The sequence below is a fragment of the Sphaeramia orbicularis genome, chromosome 20, assembly GCF_902148855.1.
Source record: "Sphaeramia orbicularis chromosome 20, fSphaOr1.1, whole genome shotgun sequence".
In the NCBI taxonomy this organism is placed as follows: domain Eukaryota; kingdom Metazoa; phylum Chordata; class Actinopteri; order Kurtiformes; family Apogonidae; genus Sphaeramia; species Sphaeramia orbicularis.
Window position 1 is genome coordinate 42,176,367 of NC_043976.1, and position 23,573 is coordinate 42,199,939.

The 23,573-nt window shown below is 35.8% G+C and overlaps 1 protein-coding gene across 1 annotated transcript in view; it reads right to left on the reverse strand.

Moving 5' to 3' along the window:
- Positions 1 to 1,710: 1,710 nt before the first annotated feature.
- LOC115411079 (sodium channel protein type 3 subunit alpha-like) overlaps positions 1,711 to 23,573 on the reverse strand; it is a 39,642-nt gene continuing 17,779 nt past the window's right edge. Inside the window, exons 4-7 of the mRNA XM_030123020.1 lie at positions 22,482 to 22,571; positions 21,719 to 21,847; positions 11,303 to 11,394; positions 1,711 to 1,931 (exon numbers count right to left, since the gene is read on the reverse strand). Of these exons, the coding sequence (XP_029978880.1) occupies positions 1,711 to 1,931; positions 11,303 to 11,394; positions 21,719 to 21,847; positions 22,482 to 22,571 (532 nt within the window). The remainder of the gene's footprint in view (positions 1,932 to 11,302; positions 11,395 to 21,718; positions 21,848 to 22,481; positions 22,572 to 23,573) is intronic.

Here is a 23,573-nt window from a genome sequence, read left to right on the forward strand (position 1 = left end):
TCAACAACATTGATTCACCAGTAAAACCCATGGAGTTGGTTCAATAATAGTGGATGGACACCACTTACTTCAATTCAATTTTGCTTAATTTAAGCAAAAAAAAAATCTGCCAAGGAACAATGTGAAAATTATCTTGGTAAGATTTCTTGAAATAAGATTTTCCAGATCTGTTGTCTAAAAATCCGTTCCTATATCTCACTGAAAGTTCCTCTGTAGGTGATTCTGTCTTATTTTCAGTGTGATGAGCTACTTGGACTAGAAATGAGAAAAATACAGTTGGTAAGATTTAGATTTTTTACAGTGTATTTGCTCCAGATCCATAACATAACGTGTGCAAACTTGAAAATCCTCAGCTGGACTTACCAGGCGCACTACTGCCCCCAGTGGCCAGACTTATCAGTGCATGCTAAAGTTTTTGCGATGATGGACGGATGGCCGACCAACAATCCCCAACGGTCAGTGTGGTCGACTGTAAAAATGTCCAGTTGGAATCGAACCCTAAACCCAACAGGAAGTCCACTATTTTCAGCTTGAAATGGCCAATTTTGCCCTATTTTTAGCAAAGCAAACTTGCAATCACATTTGGTCGGTTTCTGAACACCTACGTAATCAGACACTTTTGTTTGAGTTGTAAATGGGAAGACTTTCATATGTTGCAACAAATGACTCAATACGGTTTCCTGTACAATGTCAACAGTTCATCTCTTGTATGAAGTTGGACATGAACGTACATTCAGTAAAAACATCTATCAGGTCCAGATGCACAAAACAGCCTCTTGGAACCAAACCCCAAACCCAACAGGAAGTCGGCCATTTTGGTCTGAATATTTATGCCGTGTTTTGCTTTTTCTAGCAGGAAGAAAAATGTCCAAAGGTCCAAGCCTAAAAACATCTACATGTCCACAGCAAGGTTCTAATAGTTTTGGATTCTTCATTATAGTTTAGTTTACTTAGTTTTGACTTTTTTTTTCTCTAATTCAGTTCGTTTTAATTCATTTTTAGAGCAGATTTGCTAGTTTTTGTTAGTTTTTGTTATTTTCTAAATGCTTAGTTTTAGTTTAGTTTTAGGGGTTTTTTTTTATATCTTTTCTCTTCATATAAATTCAAATAAATCCCAGACAGGACTCTGCTGCTTTCTCCCACCTTTAGTCTCCATGTTTCCAGGTAGAGTGGGGACCAGAAGACAACTGGAAACCACAAGTGAACACAAGTGACGGACCCTTAAATATCATACGGTGCCAGCAGCTAAAATTGCTTGAGGGAAATAAATCGATTTCATATCAATCCAACATTGACAAAGATGAAAACTAAGGGAATTTATCCATAATTTTTATACGTTTTAGTTAGTTTTGTAAACACACAATACAGTTTCAGTTAGTTATTGTTTTTTTCTTTTAATTCTAGTTTTTATATATTTCAGTTAATGAAAATGTTTTTTCAATTCTAGTTTTTGTCATTTCATTAGTTTTCGTTAACGACAATAACCTTGGTCCACAGTAACATTAATAAGGTTGAGTAGGAACTCCCATTGCACCATGTTAGTTTGAAAGTCGACCTCGTCTTTATCAACTGATGCAAAAAAACATGAAATAATAATAGAAGCAACATGTTATCAGAAAACCCCGAACCACCCAAGCGACACCTGTTTTGTAGGTAAAACCCTTAGATTTGAGAAGTGCTGGTCCTCACCCTCGTCGTTGATGAAGCTCCTCAGGGAGGCCAGGTCTTGTTGTTGCAGAAGAAGGTGGTGTTTTCCGGGAGGCTGCCGTTGAAGCAGTGCGCCGTGCTGCGAACGCATTTCTGCCGCAGGTTTCCCATGAAGAGCTGAAGGCCGATGAGGGCGAAGACGCTCAGGCAGAAGACGGTGAGGATCATCACGTCCGCCAGCTTCTTCACCGACTGGATCAGAGCGCCGACGATGGTCTTCAGGCCTGGTGGGACGGCGGACGCAAGGACGCACAAGGAAGGTTACACAATTCACACTCGACACTTCACGTCTACTCTAAGTCCAGGTGATTGTATTCAGTTTTTCATGTTCAGGTTGAGCGACATTTTCAGAAAAGAGCCGTCGTTACAACACGTCATGATTGAATGTTTTACTCCATCCCAACTTTTCCAACAACAGTGAAGCTCAGACAGCAACGACTGATCAATGACAACAAATTAGTGAAACAGCTGTAAGTCCATCAGTATCATTTATACTCGGCCTGTTTTTGGCGACTGGTGTCATATAGAATTCTGACCCCATGGGAATCTGACCCGGGTCACTTTTCTATGTAGAGTAGGGGCTGTTTCCATGCATGACCCAGAAACGGTTTCAAGCCACTGAGTTTCAGCACCGCTTCTTCTGGTTATTTGTCAACAATGGCTGAGGCCACATCGAAGTGTCTGTAGTCGCTTTTTCCACTGGACATCTGCGCAAAAACTTTACCCATATTACTAAATGTCAAAAAAACAGAAGTGCATAATGTCGGTTTTTTCCATTAAATCACAAATTTAATGATTTATTTAGTATCGCAAGATGACATGAGAAGTCATCCCATAAACATGGCGACAAACGTAAATATGGTGTTGATTTACAGATATATTCATTATTAGTATATATTTCATCTCCATCTCATACTAAATTATAAAATGATTCAGTTTCCTGGTGTGTCCACACATACCGCACCATGTTTCTTTTAAAACTCTTCTTCTTTGGTTGTTGTTGTAATATCCGTCAATATCCGTTTTTTTTGTTCATGTGACTCTAGTTGTGGAAAAATGTCTTTTTCATTGCAGTTTTGTGTGATTTACCAATTGTGCTACGCCCAAAAACCACCTTTTGCCAATGGAAAAAGTTTTAATCAAAAACGAGAATTTGGGCAAAATTGTCATTTTTCCATTAGGTAAATTTTTATGGGCAAGTTATATTCACGCAATTTGAGGATCTGTGGAAAAGTGACTACGGCTGCATGCCCCAATGGACATCAAATAAACAAAGGTAACTATATTTACATTTTACATGGTTTGTCCTTCAGATTTAGTTGAGAAGAAGAAACGGGTCGTCCTTCACAAATATCGCTGATGTTTCCCCCGGTAATCCTCTTAACAGAAATGCCGGGCTACACACGAACATACTTCCTGAATGGATTCTGAAGTTCGGCCCCTCATCTCGATGAATTACAACAACCCATTTCTTCTTCTCAACTAAGTCTGAAGGAAAACCCTGAAAAATTAATATAGTTGCCTTTGTTTATTGATGTTATTTATTTGCTTCTGCTGTAATACTTGTAATGTTTTATGTAAAGCACTTTGAACTGTCTTGTACATGAAATGTGCTGTAGAAATAAACCTGCCTTTCCTTGCCTTGATGTCCATTAGGGAACGCAGCAAGTGTCGCTTTTCCATTAACCCTCAAATTGTGTTATATAACTTGTGCATAAAAATTTACCTAATGGAAAAATGGCAATTTTGCCAGAACTCTTGTTTTCTGATTAAAAGTTTTTGCGCAGGCAAGAGGTTGTTTTCGGGCGTAGTGCAAATGGTATATCACGCAAAACTGCAATGGAAAGACCTTTTTCCACAACTAGAGTCAGGTGAATTAAAAACGGATGCTGACGGATGTAACAACAAGAGAAGAAGAGTTCTAAAAGAAACATGGCACGGTATGTGTGGACACACCAGGAAACTGAATCATTTTTCAATTTAGTACGAGATAGAGGGGTAATATATAATAATAATAATGAATATATCTGTAAATCAACATATTTACTTTCATCACCATGTTTATGGAATGACTTCTCGTGTCATCTTGCAACAATAAATAAATAAACAAATCATCCCATTTGTGATTTCATGGACATTACACACTTCTGTTTTTTTGACATTTAGTAAATATCGGTAAAGTTTTGCGCAGATGTCCAATGGAAAAGCCACTGGTGACACTTCGATGTGGCCTCAGTCATTGTTGACAAATAAACCAGAAGAAGCGGTACTGAAACTCAGTCATTTCAAACTGTTTCTGGGTCATGTGTGAAAAAGCCCTAGTGTGACCCCCAGGTTGATTTTCTAGTCTGGAAAACTGACCCCATAGAATTTCAACCCCTTATATGAATTTGTTTATTAGTAAAAATGTTCTAATACATTTCTGTATCATAATAAACTTAAATATATCTATATAGTTTGAAACTTACTCCAGAAACTACTAAATACATTCATTCATAAAGCCATTAAAGTAATAGGTCACTTTTCCATGCTGCAGTATTTTGACCCTTTGCCTATTTCTATGTTTTATTATGGACTGTAGTTGTACAGTGTAATGTCTTGTGTCTTCTATAGCATAGAAAAGTGACCCATTACTTCAATGACTATATGAATACCACTATTTTGGCTTGAAAATACAGAAATACATACATGAGTAATGGAGTAAAATGGCTGCATTTCTGAAAACGTTCAGACCCCAGACTTTTCAAATCCAGACTTTTATGGAGAAACATCCCATTTTGCAGATATTTCTTTGTGTGATTTGGGTCAATGCATTCAGCAAAATCAGCCTACGGGTGTTATTTGGCTCAGTTTTATATACAGCATTAATCAATATTAATATGTGTCTCATCAGGTGTCATAAAGATGGCAGACGCTCCAAGGACACAACTTTATCTGAATGTTAGTGATGAACCCATGTAGACCCAAAACATCTAATACCTGTTCATCCACTAATCCTATCAATACATGTCAATAATTGGTGTAAAATACAGTTCTTCATCTTTTCATGGTCATCAGATATGACCCATTTGGACATTCAGAGGCTCCGTAGTTACCGTGGAAACACTCATCTTCTACATTGATTCACCAGTAAAACCCATGGAGTTGGATCAATAACACTGAATGGAGATACTTGGTTTTGTATATATTAATAAATAAAATGAACAATAATGAATAAAAGAAACATACATAATAATATGGAAAAAAATAAGCCAAAAAATTCACTAAAATAAAGTAAAACAGGATGAAATATGAAAGAAAATTACTAAAAAAAATAAATATAAAATGACCAAAAATGAAGAATAAATCAACAAAATAATATCTAACATGAAGAATATAAGCCACAAATTGAAGAAAGTTGGAAAAAAAATGAACAAAAACAAACAAAATTACAAATAAAATGAACAAAAACTAATAAGAACATTTACAAAATAATAAATAAATATAAGTTGTAGAAGATGACGGTGTTGCCATGGTAACCATGGAGCCTCTGAACGTCCAAATGGGTCATATCTGATGACCGTGAAAAGATGAAGAACTGTATTTTACACCAATTATTGACATGTGTTGATAGGATTAATGCATGAACAGGTACTAAACAGTTTAGATCAGTGGATAGTTTAGGTTAAAGGTGGACGTTTGGGGTAAAAGTGCTTGAATTTGACCTTGAAAAATGTGTACGAACCCTGAGGTCGGTTTCGGACTAAAACTAAGAGCAGCCATCTTTATGCGCCACCTAATAAATAATAAGACAATACGATGAAATAAAGGATAAACATGAGGATGGGGTCGGGTGAAAACCTGACGACTTTTACTCCACACCTTCAGGTTTTCACCGAACGCCACATCAAACCCCAGAGTCACACACACACACACACACACACACACACACACACACACACACACAAAGGCAACGACAGCAGGAAGCACACACACACAGACCACAGACATGTCCACTGTCCACCGTCCTCCTAGTCCTCACATTTGAGCTGGATTCATTCATTAGAAACAGACGCTTTCCTTCGACTTTGGACCAGAACCCGGGCGCGTCTGTGAACTAATGAATAATGAGTGCGCTGAGTCGATGCCATTGGCTGCAGCGGTCACATGCTTGTGCAGCCGGAACATGTGTTAGACATGATGAGAACATGCCCGAGAGCCGGAAAGTATGAAGAGGGTTTCAGAGAGAGAGAGAGAGAGAGAGAGGAGAAAGAGAGAGAGAGAGAGAGACAGAGAGGCAGAGAGAGAGAGAGAGAGAGAGCCCAGTGCTGACATGCAGAGTGGAGACATCCAGAGGTTCAGCAGCAAAAAGGACCGAAGAGAAACGAGAAGAAGAAGAAGAAGAGGAGACAGAAGAGACAGAAGAAGAAGAGACAGAAGAAGAGACAGAAGAAGAGGAGACAGAAGAGACAGAAGAAGAAGAAGAGACAGAAGAAGAGACAGAAGAAGAAGAGGAGACAGAAGAAGAAGAAGAGACAAGAAGAAGAGACAGAAGAAGAAGAGGAGACAGAAGAGACAGAAGAAGAGACAGAAGAAGAGAGAAGAAGAAGGAGACAGAAGAGACAGAAGAAGAGAGAAGAAGGAGACAGAAGAGACAGAAGAAGAAGAGACAAGAAGAGACAGAAGAAGAGACAGAAGAAGAAGAGGAGACAGAAGAGACAGAAGAAGAGACAAGAAGAGACAGAAGAAGAAGAAGAGACAGAAGAAGAGACAGAAGAAGAAGAAGGAGACAGAAGAGACAGAAGAAGAGAGAAGAAGAAGGAGACAGAAGAGACAGAAGAAGAGACAAGAACAGACAGAAGAAGAAGAAGAGACAGAAGAAGAGACAGAAGAAGAAGGAGACAGAAGAGACAGAAGAAGAAGAGACAGAAGAAGAAGAAGAGAGAAGAAGAGACAGAAGAAGAAGAGACGGAAGACGAAGAGACAGAAGAAGAAAAGACAAGAAGAAGAGAGAAGAAGGATAGAAGAAGAAGAAGAGACAGAAGAAGAGACAGAAGAAGCAGAAGAAGAGATAGAAGAGGAAGAGACAGAAGAAGAGACAGAAAACAGAATGGACAGAAAAGGTCAGAACAGAGCAGACAGGTAATGGAGTAAATGCAGCCGCTTCAGCCACAGAAATGATTCCAACCCTTAAACACTGACTCCACCCAACGGACTGGAATGATTCAGACCATTTAGACTCATGTTGAAGATTATTTTGGTCATTTCTGATCATTTTAAAAATTATTTACATCATTTTCTTGATTTTTTCGGTCATTTATCTTTATTTTCTTTATTGTTTTCTTCATTTGTGTTCATGATCATGATTCTCTTGGTCATTTCTGTCCATTTTTAACATTATTTTGTTAAAATAATCTGTTTCCTTAAAGTTTGACAGTAGATTTTATATGAAAGTAGAATGTTTGTTGTGGTAGAAAATTATTATTTCCAGTCAGAGCAGGAAAAATAGTATAGAAATTTACAGGAAGAACATTTAAAATCAGAGTCATGGATAAAAAAACAAAACTCACTGTTGATATAAATTCAGTCTAAACCATTTGAGTCGTTTTGGAAACAAAGATAATTGAACCAAACTAAACAAAGCACTGATATCTATCCCATAATATAAAACTATTCTGACATGAAACTGGTTTAAGGTAAAAACCAGTGAAATCTGAGGCTTTAGCAGCGCCTGGGTTCAAGAACAGACTTAACTAGGTTTAGTCCAGTTTTCTTTGCTTTCGTTCATGAGTATATTACATTTTCTTTGGTTTTGTTCATTTTTTTCATCACTTTATTAAAAGTTTCTTTGGTTTTGTTCATTTTTTTCATCATTTTTTTCAATTTGTCTTTGATTTTGTTCATTTTCTTCCATTATATTGAATTTTTGTTTGGTTTTGTTCATTTTGTTCATTATTTTATCTAATTTTTCTTTGGTTTTGTTAATTTTTTTCATTATTTTGTTCATTATTTTGTTTAATATTTCTTTGGTTGTGTTCATTTTTTTTTATTATTTTGTTCATTTTGTTCATTATTTTATTCAGTTTTTTGGGTTTGTTCATTTTTTTCAATATTTTGTTCATTTTTTCATTATTTTATTAAATTTTTCTTTAGTTTCATTTATTTTTCATTATTTTATTCAATTTTTCTTTGGTTTTGTTCATTTTTTCATTGTTTTGGTAATTTTGTTCATGATTTTATTGTATTTTTCTTTGGTTTTGTTCATTTTTGTTCATTGTTTTGTTCATTTTTCATTACTTTATTCCATCTTTCTTTGGTTTTGTTCATTTTTTTCATCGTTTTGTTCATTTTGTTCATTATTTTGTTGTATTTTTCTTTGGTTTTGTTCATTTCTGTTCTTTTTTTGTTCATTTTTCATTACTTTATTCCATCTTTCTTTGGTTTTATTAATTTTGTTCAATACTTTGTTCATTTTGTTCATGATTTTACTGTATTTTTCTTTGGTTTTGTTCATTTTGTTCATTATTTTGTTCATTTTGTTCATTATTCTATTGTATTTGTCTTTGGATTTGTTCATTTTGTTCATTATTTTGTTCCATTTTTCTTTGGTTTTGTTCATTTTTTCATTGTTTTGGTTATTTTGTTCATGATTTTATTGTATTTTTCTTTGGTTTCGTTCCGTTTTGTTCATTGTTTTGTTCATTTTTCATTACTTTATTCCATCTTTCTCTGGTTTTGTTCATTTTGTTCATGATTTTACTGTATTTTTCTTTGGTTTTGTTCATTTTCTTTCATTATTTTGTTCATTTTGTTCATTATTTTATTGTATTTGTCTTTGGATTTGTTCATTTTGTTCATTATTTTGTTCATTTTGTTCATTATTTTATTCAGTTTTTTGGGTTTGTTCATTTTTTTCAATATTTTGTTCATTTTTTCATTATTTTATTAAATTTTTCTTTAGTTTCATTTATTTTTCATTATTTTATTCAATTTTTCTTTGGTTTTCATTTTTTCATTGTTTTGGTAATTTTGTTCATGATTTTATTGTATTTTTCTTTGGTTTTGTTCATTTTTGTTCATTGTTTTGTTCATTTTTCATTACCTTATTCCATCTTTCTTTGGTTTTGTTCATTTTTTTCATCGTTTTGTTCATTTTGTTCATTATTTTGTTGTATTTTTCTTTGGTTTTGTTCATTTCTGTTCTTTTTTTTGTTCATTTTTCATTACTTTATTCCATCTTTCTTTGGTTTTATTAATTTTGTTCAATACTTTGTTCATTTTGTTCATGATTTTACTGTATTTTTCTTTGGTTTTGTTCATTTTGTTCATTATTTTGTTCATTATTCTATTGTATTTGTCTTTGGATTTGTTCATTTTGTTCATTATTTTGTTCCATTTTTCTTTGGTTTTGTTCATTTTTTCATTGTTTTGGTTATTTTGTTCATGATTTTATTGTATTTTTCTTTGGTTTCGTTCAGTTTTGTTCATTGTTTTGTTCATTTTTCATTACTTTATTCCATCTTTCTCTGGTTTTGTTCATTTTGTTCATGATTTTACTGTATTTTTCTTTGGTTTTGTTCATTTTCTTTCATTATTTTGTTCATTTTGTTCATTATTTTATTGTATTTGTCTTTGGATTTGTTCATTTTGTTCATTATTTTGTTCATTTTGTTCATTATTCTATTGTATTTGTCTTTGGTTTGGTTATCTTTTCTCACTTTCCGTTCTTGTTTTTGCCCTCGTTTGATAAACCCGCTGAACTCTGAGGCTGAAGCGGCGTCCTGGTTTGGTGAACGGCCTTAAATGTTCCGGCGCCGTTTGCTGAACCTCGGATGTCCGGCCACACCCAGAAGCTGCCGGTTCTTCATACTATCTGAGCATCAAAGCGTCAAAAGCGTCGAGTGCAGGATGCGGCGTTCCCGATCCGCCTCCTCACCTGGGATGACTGAGATGGTTTTGAGCGCTCGCAGAACCCTGAACGTCCTTAACGCCGACACATTACCCAGGTCCACAAACTCAGTCACATATCTGCAACAGGCCGAGACAAGAAGCACAAACAGACACACACAGAAGGGTTGGACCCACAGCGAACCACGACACCAGCAAACACAACCGGGCCCGGGGCGGGGGCGGGGCAGAGGGCGGGGCAAGGGGGGCGGGGCTGCCGGCCGTGGAGAGGGGGGCGGCGCTGGAGAAGAGGGCGGGACGTCAGGGATGGTCACATGGGTCTGAACTGGAGGAAACCCGGGTCGGAAAAGAACCAGACCACACTCTGAATTTACGTCACGGTGTTTGATTCAGTTGGTGAATTCATTATTTTAATTATTTTCTTGATTATTCTGATCATTTCAATTTGTTTTTGTCGTCATTATATTCATTTGTGTTGATTTCCTGGGTTATGTTGGTCATTTTTGTCCATTTTTAAGATTATTTTGGGAATTTTCTTGATTATTTTGGTGACTTTTGTCAATTTTGAAGATTATTTTGTGAATTTTCTTGATCATTTTGGTCATTTTTATCATTTTCATCATTTTCTTGATTATTCTGCTCATTTCAGTTTGTTTTCGTCATTATTATATTCATTTGTGTTCATTTTCTGGATTATATTGGTCATTTTCATGAGTTTTAAAGAATATTTTATTAATGTTCTTGATTATTTTGGTCATTTTTAACATTATTTTCATCATTTCCTTGATTATTCTGATCATTTCAGTTTGTTTTCTTTTCTTGCTATATTCATTTTTGCCCATTTTTAAGATTATTTTGTTAATTTTCTTGATTATTTTGGTCATTTTTGTTCTTTTTTAAAATCTTGTCATCAGTTCCCTTATCATTTGGTCATTTGTCTTCATTTCTTTAATTACTTTGGTAATTTATGTTCATTTCCTTGATTACTTTGGTAATTTTTTTACATTATTTTCACCATTTTGTTGATTATTCTAATCATTTCAGTTTGTTATTCTTTATTATAATATTCATTTGTGTTCATTTTCTGGATTATATTGGCCATTTTGTTCTTTTTTTTTATTATTTTTTTTGTCTTCAGTTCCTTCATTATTTGGTCATTTATCTTCATTTCCTTGATTATCTGGAAAAAAAAAAATTCACTTTCTTGATTCTTTTTGTCATTTATTTTCATTTTCGTTATTTTGGTCATTTCTGTCATTTTTCTTGATTATTTTATTCATTTTTCTTGATTTTCTTGATTATTTTGTTCAATTTTTTTTATTAATTAATTGTAAAAATGTTGCAACTTCCTGTATTTTAGGGACAAATTCAGTTGTATTTAGCTATTTGTTCTATTATTTTACCTATTTTTGTTTATATCAGCACTCACAGATCTGTCCATTGTTTCCCATCAGATTAAACTCAAGTATCGTTTTTTCTTTTTCTTTTCATATATATGTATATTTAGACATCTCCAGTTTTCATCCATGTTTCCATCGCTGACAAACCGACTTGTCCTTCTCCGCGGCTTCTTTATTAAATCTCAGGTGAATCCACCCGTCAATGGGACAGAAGAATGATGGGGGGGGGGGACGCCAGACATAAACGGACACAAGGGGGGGGCTTATTGAGTCCCGTGTTGCCCCCTGGTGGTGGTTTCTGGCCTTACCTGGGATGACTGAGATAGTTTTCAGGGCTCTCAGGACTCTAAAGGTTCTCAGCGCCTGCAGGTTTCCTACTTTGATAAACTCTGTTAACAGCCTGTAGGGGGCAGTGTTGTCAACACACAACAAAAGAAGACAAACACAAGAAAAGTCTAAAACGTTAAGTTAAAGCCTGTTGGCGAGCAGCGACATCCAACCATTAAAAAATATGTTAAATAAAACTCATGTTCATATCAATGTGATCAAAAATTCAACATGTAAAAAATGTATGTGTTAAAGTCAGATTTTTATCGCATTTATATCAGTCATTACATTTTTAAATACTCAGAAGTTACATGTGTAATGTGTTGAGGTTTAACATCAAAAATATTCTAAATATTTAATGTAGTAGATGTTTTTAACTAAACAATAAAGCTGCAAATTCATAAAATATAACATATATATGTACATTTAATTTGTAAATGTGTCAATTCATTTTCATTTCATTTATTACTTTGCTAATTTATTTTTATTTTTGTGTTTATTTCGTAATTTTCTTGACAGTTTTATTTGGTTGACAATTTGTTCAACATTTTATTTATTTATTTATTTTTGTACATGTAGTAACAAGTTTTAAACTGAACAATAAAGTTAAAAAAAAAAAATCCTAAAATGCTACAATAAAACATTGTTTAGTTAGTTGCTTTTACTGTCTTGATACTTTTTTTTTTTTTTTTTTTTTGTGCTTTTTTTTTTTTACCAAATTTTTTTGATGATTTTGCAGGCTTTAGTTAATTTTTGATACATTTATTCAGGGTTGTTTTTTTTTTGTTTTTCATAATTTTGTTCATAATGTTAATATTTCTTTGTTATATTATGTTGTTGATTGTGTGAATAGTTATTTTATCAAATCTATTTTTCCACATTAAATTTAAGTCATCAAGTCTTTAAATACTCATATGTGACAAGTCTATTTTAATGAAAAGCAAACATTTTTTGTGAGGTTTAACATCGAAAACATTTTAACAAGTTTAAACTGGATAATAAAACTGAAAATTCTTAAAATACTACAGATTAAAATGACACCATTATTTAGTTATTGCTTATTTTGTTCATTTCATTACAATTTTGTTAATTACTCATTTTGTTTATTATTTTGCTACCTTGATCATTTTGTTGTTGTTCTTCATAGATTTGTTTACTCTGTTGTGACTTTTCAATTTTGTCCCCTTAAAAACAAAAATTTGATGAATGTACAAAAACTGGACAATAAAACTGAAAACTCCTCAAAATGTCCATTTAAACCAACACTTTACAGTGAATGTTTTACAATGTCACAATGAAAATGTTGATTCAATGCTTATTTTACTTAATTCGTTGATCCTTCAATCAACTTTTTAATTCTTTTCCTATTTTATTTTTCATTTTGTTCATTTTTGTCTAATTTGTTGGCTATTTGTGCTCATTTTTATGAATTTTTTAAATTTGTTTTTTCTTATAATATTTGATTTTTGTGTTACTGTGGTATTTTCCTTGGGTCTGTAAAGTTATGAGGTCCTATACAATTTGTTACTCTTTTGTAGAATCACCTATTAAAATAGTTTTACAGACCTAAAATCTCATCCATTTATGATCAAACACATGCTCACACCTTGTTTTTCCAAATCAATAACTGATGATGATGCTAAACTGACAAAACGTCCCTAAAAGGTAAAATTAAAGTGTATGTTTTTTCACCCTCAGTGTCAAACGCTTTCGATAGAGTGACAGCGGCGGCGGCAGGGGGCGGGTGGGCGAGGGGCGTGGTCCCCGCTGAGATGGAGTCATCTGACCCTGAGAGACTAACGGCCTCTATTACGGCTCATATTTCAGCGGCGTTGACTGGCGGGCTGATTGAATTACAGTGGAGGCGGGGGGGGTCGGCAGAACAGGCCGTTTACATGCAGCTGCAGACGACCAGTACATGGACCGGTAATGGAGGCGGAGCTTCACAGTGGGAAGGACGAGGGGGCGGGACCGTCCACGTTAAGGGTTTTCATCTGGTTCATCCCTCATTAAACTGGATTAAATACATCCTAAACTGTGTCGGTGCAGAATGAGACGATAAAATGTGCAACGGGATTCATACATGTGAAAAAAAAAAAAAAGGCTACGAAATGCGCACAAATGTTGATTTTCAAATCAGTAAATCTTTGAGTATCTGTAGATCTGTAATGCATAAAAATCTGTAAATATGATGAAAAATCCAAATGTCAACAAGATTTATAAATGTGTCGAAAGATATTAAGTAGCAAAAAAATCTGTAAATGTGAACAAAAATCTGTAAAAAGTAGGAAAAATCTCAACATGTAACATAATTTCTAAATGTGATAATAATGAAATCTAAATATTTATAATGACAAAATAAAAATCTGTAAAGCGATTTAAACATAATGTAAACGTGCAATGAGATTTATGAATGTGAATAAAAATTTGAAGTGTTAAAAAAAAAAAATCTGTGAACGTGAACAAAAATCTGTAAACATGAAAAATGCAGAAAAAACTGAAAATGGTTGAAAATTAACAAAATAAACTAAATGAACAAAAATGAATAAAACAACTAAATAAATACAAAACACAATAAAAGAAGAAAAATGAAGGGGAAAAAAAATCTATAAAATGAATGGAAATGAATAAAAAAAAAACTCAATGAAAAAGAAACTCAATAAAATGAGGAAAAACAAAGAAAATAAAAAATGAAATGAACAAAAAAGTACCAAAAAATCAAAATGAAGATAAATGAAAAAACGGCTTTACAAACAAATAAAATCATTAAAATGAAGATAAAATGTGCCCAAAAAAAAATCCAGTTTTTCGAAAAGTTAGTAAATGTGAAGAAAAATCTGTCAACAGTAGCAAAAATCTCAACTTTTAATGTGACTTCTAAATGTGATAATGAAATCTAAATATTTATCCTGAGATGTGTTTGTCTGCTCAAAAATCTGTAAAAAAAAAAAAATAATAATAATAAAAATGTGTAAAGTGATTTGATACGAACACAAATCTGTAAATGTGTAATGAGATTTATAAATGTGCACAAAAAGATGCAGAGTTCTAAGAAAAATTTGTGACCAAAAATCTGTAAACAGTTGCAAAAATCTCAACATTTAACATAATTTCTAAATGTAATAACAATGAAATCTAAATATTTATAATGACAAAATAAAAATGTGTAAAGTTATTTAATCATGAACAAAAATCTGTAAATGTCAACAAGGTCTGAAACGTGCAATGAGATTAATTAATTTGCACAAAAAAAATCCAAAGTTCTAAGAAAAATTTGCAAATGTGAGCAAAAATCTGTAAACGGTAGCAAAAATCTCAACATGTAACGTAATTTCTATCTGTGGTAATAATGAAACCGAAATATTTATAATGACAAAATCTAAATGTGAAAAGTGATTTAATATGAACAAAAATCTGTGAATGTGCAATGAGATTTATAGATGTGAATAAAAATTTCATGTTTTGAGGAAAAAATCTGAATGTGAACAAAAATCTCAATGTGTTTTTAAAATTTTAAATGTGCAAAAAATCTGGTTTTAAGAAAAAATTGTAAATGTGAACAAAAATCTGTAAACATTAGCAAAAATCTCAACATGTGAAGTCATTTCTAAATGTGATGATAATGAAATCTACATATTTATACTGAGATGTGTTATTCTGCTCAAAAATCTGTAAATACAAAAAACAAAAAAATTCAATAAAGAGATCTAAAAACTCTAAATGCGATCTTCAGTGTACAAATGCGAACAATAATCTGTGAAAGTGAAACACAATCTGAATGACATTTAATTAATGTTGAACTAAGTCTGAAACTGTCGACGTGGACGTAAATCTGTAAATGTGTGCATTTCTATCCGATCCCTCTGAGTCCACGAACCTCCTTGAAGTGTCACGGTGAAGGGAAGTCTGCGCTGATGTCACCGCGGCGTTAAACTCCTATTGATTTGTGAACAGATCATTTATCGGAGCTTCATACGTGGCCTTTTATCGCCGTGGAATTGGCTGCAGAGTGCGGCGCTGATGGCGGCCATTAACGGGTCGTTACATTACAGACAGCCGGGGAGGGGCGGGGCCACCGACGACCTGTTACCATGGGAACCCCCCACCCGGTGGCAAGGGAGGGGAGGGGCCGGTGTGTGTCTGTCTGCCGGCTGTCACTATGGCAACCAGGTTTATCCCACCGGGTCTACCCCCCAAGACCATGACCAGGTCAGGTTTAAGCGTTTCTGTAACATCAGGTTCAGGTTGAGTTAATGTCAGGTTAACGTCAGCTTTAGGTCGAGTTAAGGTTGAGTTAATGTCAGGTCAACGTCAGCTTTAGGTCGAGTTAAGGTTGAGTTAATGTCAGGTCAACGTCAGCTTTAGGTCGAGTTAAGGTTGAGTTAATGTCAGGCTAACGTCAGCTTTAGGTCGAGTTAAGGTTGAGTTAATGTCAGGTTAACGTCAGCTTTAGGTCAGGTTCAGGTTGAGTTAATGTCAGGTTAACGTCAGCTTTAGGTTGGGTTTAGGCTGAGTTAATGTCAGGTTAACGTCAGCTTTAGGTCGAGTTAAGGTTGAGTTAATGTTAGGTTAACATCAGCTTTAGGTCAGAGTTTAGGTTGAGTTAATGTCAGGCTAACGTCAGCTTTAGGTTGAGTTAATGTCAGGTTAACGTCAGCTTTAGGTTGAGTTAATGTCAGGCTAACGTCAGCTTTAGGTTGAGTTAATGTCAGGCTAACGTCAGCTTTAGGTGGAGTTAAGGTTGAGTTAATGTCAGGTCAACGTCAGCTTTAGGTCGAGTTAAGGTTGAGTTAATGTCAGGCTAACGTCAGCTTTAGGTCGGGTTTAGGTTGAGTTAATGTCAGGTTAACGTCAGCTTTAGGTCAGGTTTAGGTTGAGTTAATGTCAGGTTAATGTCAGCTTTAGGTCGGGTTCAGGTTGAGTTAATGGTAGGTTAACATCAGCTTTAGGTCAGAGTTTAGGTTGCGTTAGTGTCAGGTTAACATCAGCTTTAGGTCGGGTTTAGGTTGAGTTAATGTCAGGTTAATGTCAGCTTTAGGTCGGGTTCAGGTTGAGTTAATGTTAGGTTAACGTTAGCTTTAGGTCAGAGTTTAGGTTGAGTTAGTGTCAGGCTAATGTCAGCTTTAGGTCGGAGTTTAGGTTGAGTTAATGTCAGGTTAACGTCAGCTTTAGGTCGGGTTTAGGTTGAGTTAATGTCAGGTTAACATCAGCTTTAGATGAGGTTTAGGTCGGGTTTTCATTGGGTTCACATCAGGTTTATGTTGAGATTTAGGTTGGGTTTAAATTGAGTTAATGTCAGATTAACGACAGCTTTAGGTCAGGTTTAGGTTGAGTTTAGGTTGGGTTGGTGTTGGGTTAACACTGGGTTAAGGTCGGGTTTACGTCAGATTAGTGATATGTCAGGTTTGGATTGGGTTTGCATCGGGTTTAGGTTGGGTTTATGTCGCGTTTACGTCAGGTTTATGACAGGTTAACAGTACGTTGGGTTTAGGTCGGGTTAACATCAGCTTTAGGTCGGGTTTAAGTCGGGTTGATGTTGGGTTTACACTGGGTTAACACCAGGTTTAGGTCAGATCTACCCATTTTGTTTATTGTTGATTTTCTTGTTGATTTTGTTCATTATCATTATAATTATTTCATTTTACGTTGCTGATTCTATTGTTTCATTTGTTTCTGTAGTTCTTGTTTATTTTGTTCATGCTACTCCTCATCTTGATCGCTTTGCTGATTATTTTAATTACATTAAATAAAAATAATCACCAGTAATTCATAATATTATTTTGTTTTGCTCATATGATGACTTATTTTCAGACTTTTTCTAGTATTAGGAAGAATCCCGGCGTTGTGGTGCGTCTTTATTTCCTCTGATCCTACGTCCAGGTCTCGGCGGCGGTAACGCATCCTGGTTTCGTGGTCATCAGTCAGATTTTAATAAACCCAGGGTGTCGAGGGCGGATTACGAGTGTGCGTTTCCACGTAAAGGATGTGTGTCCACACCACCACGCATTCGCTTGGTGTGTTCGCCGTCCTCCATGACTTATGTGTCCCTGTCGTCCCAAAGATCCATGTGATGCAGGACGGACCCGGGTTCAAGGACTCGAAGCTCTGGACATGACGCTAAACGAGACGATGAAACAACAGACGTGACGAGGCTGGATTTATGAAACTAATGTCGGAAATGTATCTGGATTCACACAGATTTAGAAACGTAAACAAATAAAATTTAAAAAATAATGAAATACATCAATAAATGAGCGAAAATTAACAAAATCTAACCAAAAAATTATATGAAAATGACCAAAAATGTATGTAAAATGGGGAAAATAAACAAAAAACCCCAGAATGAACAGAAAACAATGACGAAAAATATACACAACATAAAAATAAAAGGCTAAAAAATTAAAATTACCAAAAATGAATAAAATACTCCATAGAATTATTTTATCTAAAAAAAGAACAAATTAAGTAAAAAGTTGAATAAAACAATCAAAATGGGGAAAATGAACAAAACAAACAAAAAACAACAGAAAATGATTGAAATAAAACCAAAAAAAAAATGAACAAAAGAGAAGAAAAGGATCAATAAAATGAAAAATAATTGACATTAAACAAAGAAAATGAAGAAAAAATTGAATAAAAAAAAAAAAAATCAACTTTTTTGCAGATTTTCTTAATTGATGGTCTAAACCTTGGATGTGGTTTAAACATGGGGGGTCAGATCTGGTCCTGGTCCTCTTGATGGTCTAAACCTGGGACATGGTCTAGATGTGAATGTGGTGGGTCAGATCTGGTCCTGGTCAGACTGATACATCCTTGGATACAGATGTGGTTTTAGAAGACCCAGGTGGACTTGGTGGGTCTGACCTGGTCCTGGTCCTCTTGATGGTCTAAACCTGGGATTTGGTCTAGATGTGAACATGGTGGTTCAGATCTGGCCCCAGTCCCCTTGATGGTCTAAACCTGGGACTTGGTCTGGAATGGTAACGTGGCGGGTCAGATCTGGTCCTGATCATTGTCAGACTGATACATCCTTGGATACAGATGTGGTTTTAGAAGACCCAGGTGGACTTGGTGGGTCAGACCTGGTCTTGGCCCAGACCCAGGTGGACTCCTGGGGCCGTGTTTTTAGGTCCTGGTTTTAACAGCGATCTTGGATTGGTCTGGGGGTCGTCGAGGTCGGAAATGACTCGATACAAGTTAAAGATTTTGTATTTTTATTCGAAAACGTTCAAATAAATGAGTTTTGTCGTAAATGTTTCATCTCACGTTGCATTCCAACATTTATTTTCTATATTTAATGAGTAAATTCAAGCACATATTTGTACAAAATGAACATGGGTTTTAATTTCGTTACAGTTTGAGGTATTTTAACTATTATTTTATTCATTATTTGTTTTATGTTTTGAAAAATGTGGCTCATTTTTCTTATAACTCAAGTATAAAAATTAATTCCAGGTGAATAATCTGACTCTAAACTGAAATGAGACAAATGTCCAATCCTTTAGTTGTCGTGTCGCGGCGTTACCAGAGCTCTAATTAACGAGTGTAGTGTGATAAATGCATGTTTTTACGGCGGCAGGTGGTGGATAATTAAAGAGGAGAATCCACAACAAAGAAGTCAAACCTCCGACCTCCTGACAAACGGCCCCTGGGGAGGCGCTGCTAATGCAGGGTCAAACATCCAAACATCCACCTGTCCGACCCCCGGCCCCGCCTGACCCCGACACCGCCGCGTGGAGGAGTTTAACACAACAGCAGCAGAGGTCAAAGGTCAGTCCAGGGTTCAGACCACGATCCGAAAATACACCTGAGGTAAATGTACTGTGAAAAGTCAACCCTGTCTGTAAAGAAAACACCGACGGCAACGTAAAAATGTTCACGTAGTGATTATAAGGTTAAATTTGAACACAGGGATTAATAGAACTAACAAACAAATCAATAAAAGCAAGAAAAAGGAAGAAAAAAAAACTATAAAATGAATGGAAATGAATAAAATAAACCATTAAAAGAACAAAAAACTCAATAAAATGAAGAAAAATGGGAAAACAATCTAAATGAATGAAAATGAACAAAATAAACAAAAAACACAATAAAATACAGAAAAATTAAGAAAAAAATTAATGAAATAAATGAAAATGAACAAAACAAACAACAAACACAATAAAATGAAGAAAAATGAAGAAAAAAAATCAATAAAATGAATGGAAATGAACAAAATAAACAATTAAATGAACAAAAAACTCAATAAAATAAAGAAAATAAACAACAAAATGAACAAAAATGAACAAAATAAAAAACAAAAATTAAAATAAAGAAAAATGAAGAAAAAAAATCAATAAAAATGGATGGTAATTAACATAATAAACAACAAAATGAACAAAAAACACAATAAAATGAAGAAAATAAACAAAATGAACAGAAATGAACAAAATAAACAATGAAATGAACAAAAATGAACCAACAAAATCTAAATAAAGATAAATGAAAAAAAAAACAACTATACAAACGAATAAAATCATTAAAATGAAGACAAAGTTAAAAACAAACAAAATAAGCAAAAAACAACAAACAGAATAAAGTTGGAAAGAATAAAAAACTAAATGAAAAGAATCAATAAAATGAAGAAAGATGAACAGAATAAGCCAAAAAATGAAGAAAAAAAACTCAAATCAATTAATAGAAAGAAACCAAACAATCAGTGGTTTATGAGTTGATGTCGGTCATATGAGGTAGAGTCTAATTTTCTAAACAGTTTTAAATCAGTCATTGAAAATGGAAAAAAACAGGTGTGGCTTCATATGATTGACAGCTACAAGGACCAATTACTTAACTAATCACTGCTATTTATCAGTGATTAAGTATTGCTGATCACGTCCTGATTTTAGTTTATTCTATTATTCAGTTGGGTTTTTTTTTAATGATTTGACATATGGATGGTTTTCACAGGTTTAGGTGCAGGTGTAGGTGGAGGTGCATTTGTAGTTGTAGGTGTAGTTGTAGTTAGTGGTGTAGGTCTTTGTGTAGTTGTAGTTGCATGTGCATGTGTAGTTGTAGTTGTAGGTGCTGGTGAAGTTGTAGGTGCAGGTGTAGTTAGGGGTGTAGGTCTGTGTAGCTGTAGTTATAGTTACATGCGTAGGTGTAGTTGTAGGTGCAGGTGGATGTGCATTTGTAGTTGTAGGTTTAGTAGTAGCTAGGGGTGTAGGTCTTTGTGTAGTTGTAGTTGCATGTGTAGGTGTAGTTGTAGGTGCAGGTGTAGTTGTAGATGTAGTTGTAGGTGCAGGTGTAGTTGTAGGTGTAGCTGTAATTGCATGTGTAGGTGTAGGTGTAGTTGTGTTTAGGGGTGTAGGTCTTTGTGTAGTTGTAGTTGTAATTGCAGGTGTAGTTGGTGTAGGTGTAAGTGTAGGTGCAGGTGTAATTGTAGGTGTAGTTGTAGGTGCATTTGTAGGTGTAGCTGTAGTTGCATGTGTAGGTGTAGTTGTAGGTGTAGTTGTACTTAGGGGTGTAGGCCTTTGTGTAGTTGTAGATGTAGTTGCATGTGTAGGTGTAGTAGTAGGTGCAGGTGTAGTTGTAGTTAGGAGTGTAGGTGCAGGTGTAGTTGTAGTAGGTGCAGGTGTAGGTGTAGTTGTAGGTGCAGGTGTAGTTGTAGTTAGGGGTGTAGGTGTAGTTGTAGTTAGGGGTGTAGGTGCAGGTGTAGTTGTAAGTGTAGTTGTAGGTGCAGGTGTAGTTGGTGTAGGTGCAGGTGTAGTTGTAAGTGTAGTTAGTGTAGTTGGTGTAGGTGCAGTTGTAGTTGTAGGTGGAGTTGGTGTAGGTGTAGTTGTAAATGTAGGTGCAGGTGTAGTTGTAAGTGTAGTTGTAAGTGTAGTTAGTGTAGTTGGTGTAGGTGCAGGTGTAGTTGGTGTAGGTGCAGGTGTAGTTGTAAGTGTAGTTGTAGGTGCAGGTGTAGTTGGTGTAGGTGCAGGTGTAGTTGTAAGTGTAGTTGTAAGTGTAGTTGTAAGTATAGTTAGTGTAGTTGGTGTAGGTGCAGTTGTAGTTGTAGGTGGAGTTGGTGTAGGTGCAGGTGTAGTTGTAAGTATAGTTAGTGTAGTTGGTGTAGGTGCAGTTGTAGTTGTAGGTGGAGTTGGTGTAGGTGCAGGTGTAGTTTTAAGTGTAGGTGCAGGTGTAGTTGTAAGTGTAGTTGTAGGTGTAGTTAGTGTAGGTGCAGGTGTAGTTGTAGGTGTAGTTAGTGTAGTTGGTGTAGGTGCAGGTGTAGTTGTAGGTGTAGTTAGTGTAGTTGGTGTAGGTGCAGGTGTAGTTGATGTAGGTGCAGGTGTAGTTGTAGGTGTAGTTGGTGTAGTTGTAGGTGTAGTTGATGTAGGTGCAGGTGTAGTTGTAGGTGCAGGTGTACGGTCGTCACTCACGCCATGACGATGACGCTGAAGTCCAGCCAGTTCCATGGATCCCTCAGGAAGGTGAAGGGTCCGATGCAGAAGCCCCTGGCCAGGATCTTAATGAGGGATTCGAAGGTGTAGATACCTGTGAAGGTGTACCTGGAAGGAAGGACAGGGGGAGGGGCCAACGACCACAGAACAGGTTAGTGAACAGACGGAGGGATGGACGGACAGAATAATGAAGGAAAGGAGGGAGAGAGGGATGGAGGTAATGAAGGAAAGGAAGGAGAGAGGAGGTAAAGACGGGAGGGAGGGAGTAATGAAGGAAAGGAGAACAGGTTAGTGAAGAGGGAGGGAGGGAGGAGGAAATAAAGGGAGGGAGGGAGGGATAATTAGTGGAGAAAGGAAGTACAGAAAAGGAAGGAAAGAAAGAAGGAAAGAAAAACAGGAATGAAAGGAAGGGAGGGTGGAAAGAAGAAGAGGGAGAGGAAGAAAAAGGATGAGGGAAAGGAGAGAAGGGAGTTAAGGAGGCCAGAGGAAGAAAGGATGAGGAAAGACATTAAAAAAAAGAAAAGGACAGATAAATACAAGAGAAGAAGAGGGTGATGATGATGAAGAGGAGGATGTGGAGGAGCAGCTGGAGGAAGATGAGGACGAATATTTATAAGATCAGAGATGGATGGATGGATGGATGGATGAATGGATGGATGGATGGATGGATGGATGGATGGATGGATGAATGGGTGAACAGATGGATGGATGGATAGAAGGTGAGCCCTCCAGGTGTACTTACTCCAGGTACTTGGCCCAGTACGCTGGCTCTGACATGGCCATGAAGCAGCAGTTGGTCAGGATGGTGCACATGATGAACAGACTGAATAACGTGAGCAGGTTAAGGAAACAACACTGGACTGTGTTCACATCAGCACCAACACAACACCTTCAACTGCAGTTCAGTATGCGCTAAAGGCTAATGCTAACGGCTAATGTTAGAATACTAAATAACAGGTACTTCTTGGTTAATAGGGGTCCACATCACGGCCCTGTGACTGAATCACATGACAGTTTCAACACGTCGTAGCGTCAGAAGTCGGTCACGTACACCACCGGGGACAAGTGCATTCGGAAGTGCAGACGTGAAACTCTATCCCACCTTTTATTTGATGTTGATAGAACAAATACAACCAGAGATATGACGGTTTAAAACCAGAGCAAACAAGCGACATAGTGAGAGCGATATTTTAGCGATATAAAGGAGGCGTTCTATTTCTGACCTTATCTTCGTCATTTTTTGGCCTTTTTCAAAATGGAAAAAACTGGCTGAACCTGCGGATTCTAATCCACAGACTGGATTAGCATTACAGGTAAGGATGAGGATGACCCCCACCTGAACTGGATGAGGAAACTGGGAGGACCAGGGGTGGGGGGGGTTGAGAAAACCGAAGAAAACGCTTATGTAAAGATCTGCTTTTATGTCAAATATTTGAGTATCCTACTAAAATGGACATTTCTGTGTCTGGTGCGTGTTTGTCCGACACGTGTCCTGATGTTGCACCACGGGAGGGCGTATGGGTGCAATGCCGCTGTTGCACCACAGGAGGGCGCTATCGTACAATGGCACCACGGGTACAATGCCGCTAGTAGTTTTAATTTATTACAATTTTGATTTTATATTCCTAATATTTGAAACCAATATTCACTTTTAAAGTCTTTGAAAAGGTTCGTTAAGCATCTTTGTGTTATTTATGCAGTAAAGTATATACATTTTTCAAATCTGATTTTATATTTCTGTGTGTTTTTTGGCCTTTTGTGTTGATATAGTGGGTAAAAGTGAAAAAACTAATAGGCAGATGAGATAGATGAAGTTGTGCTGGAAAAAAACATA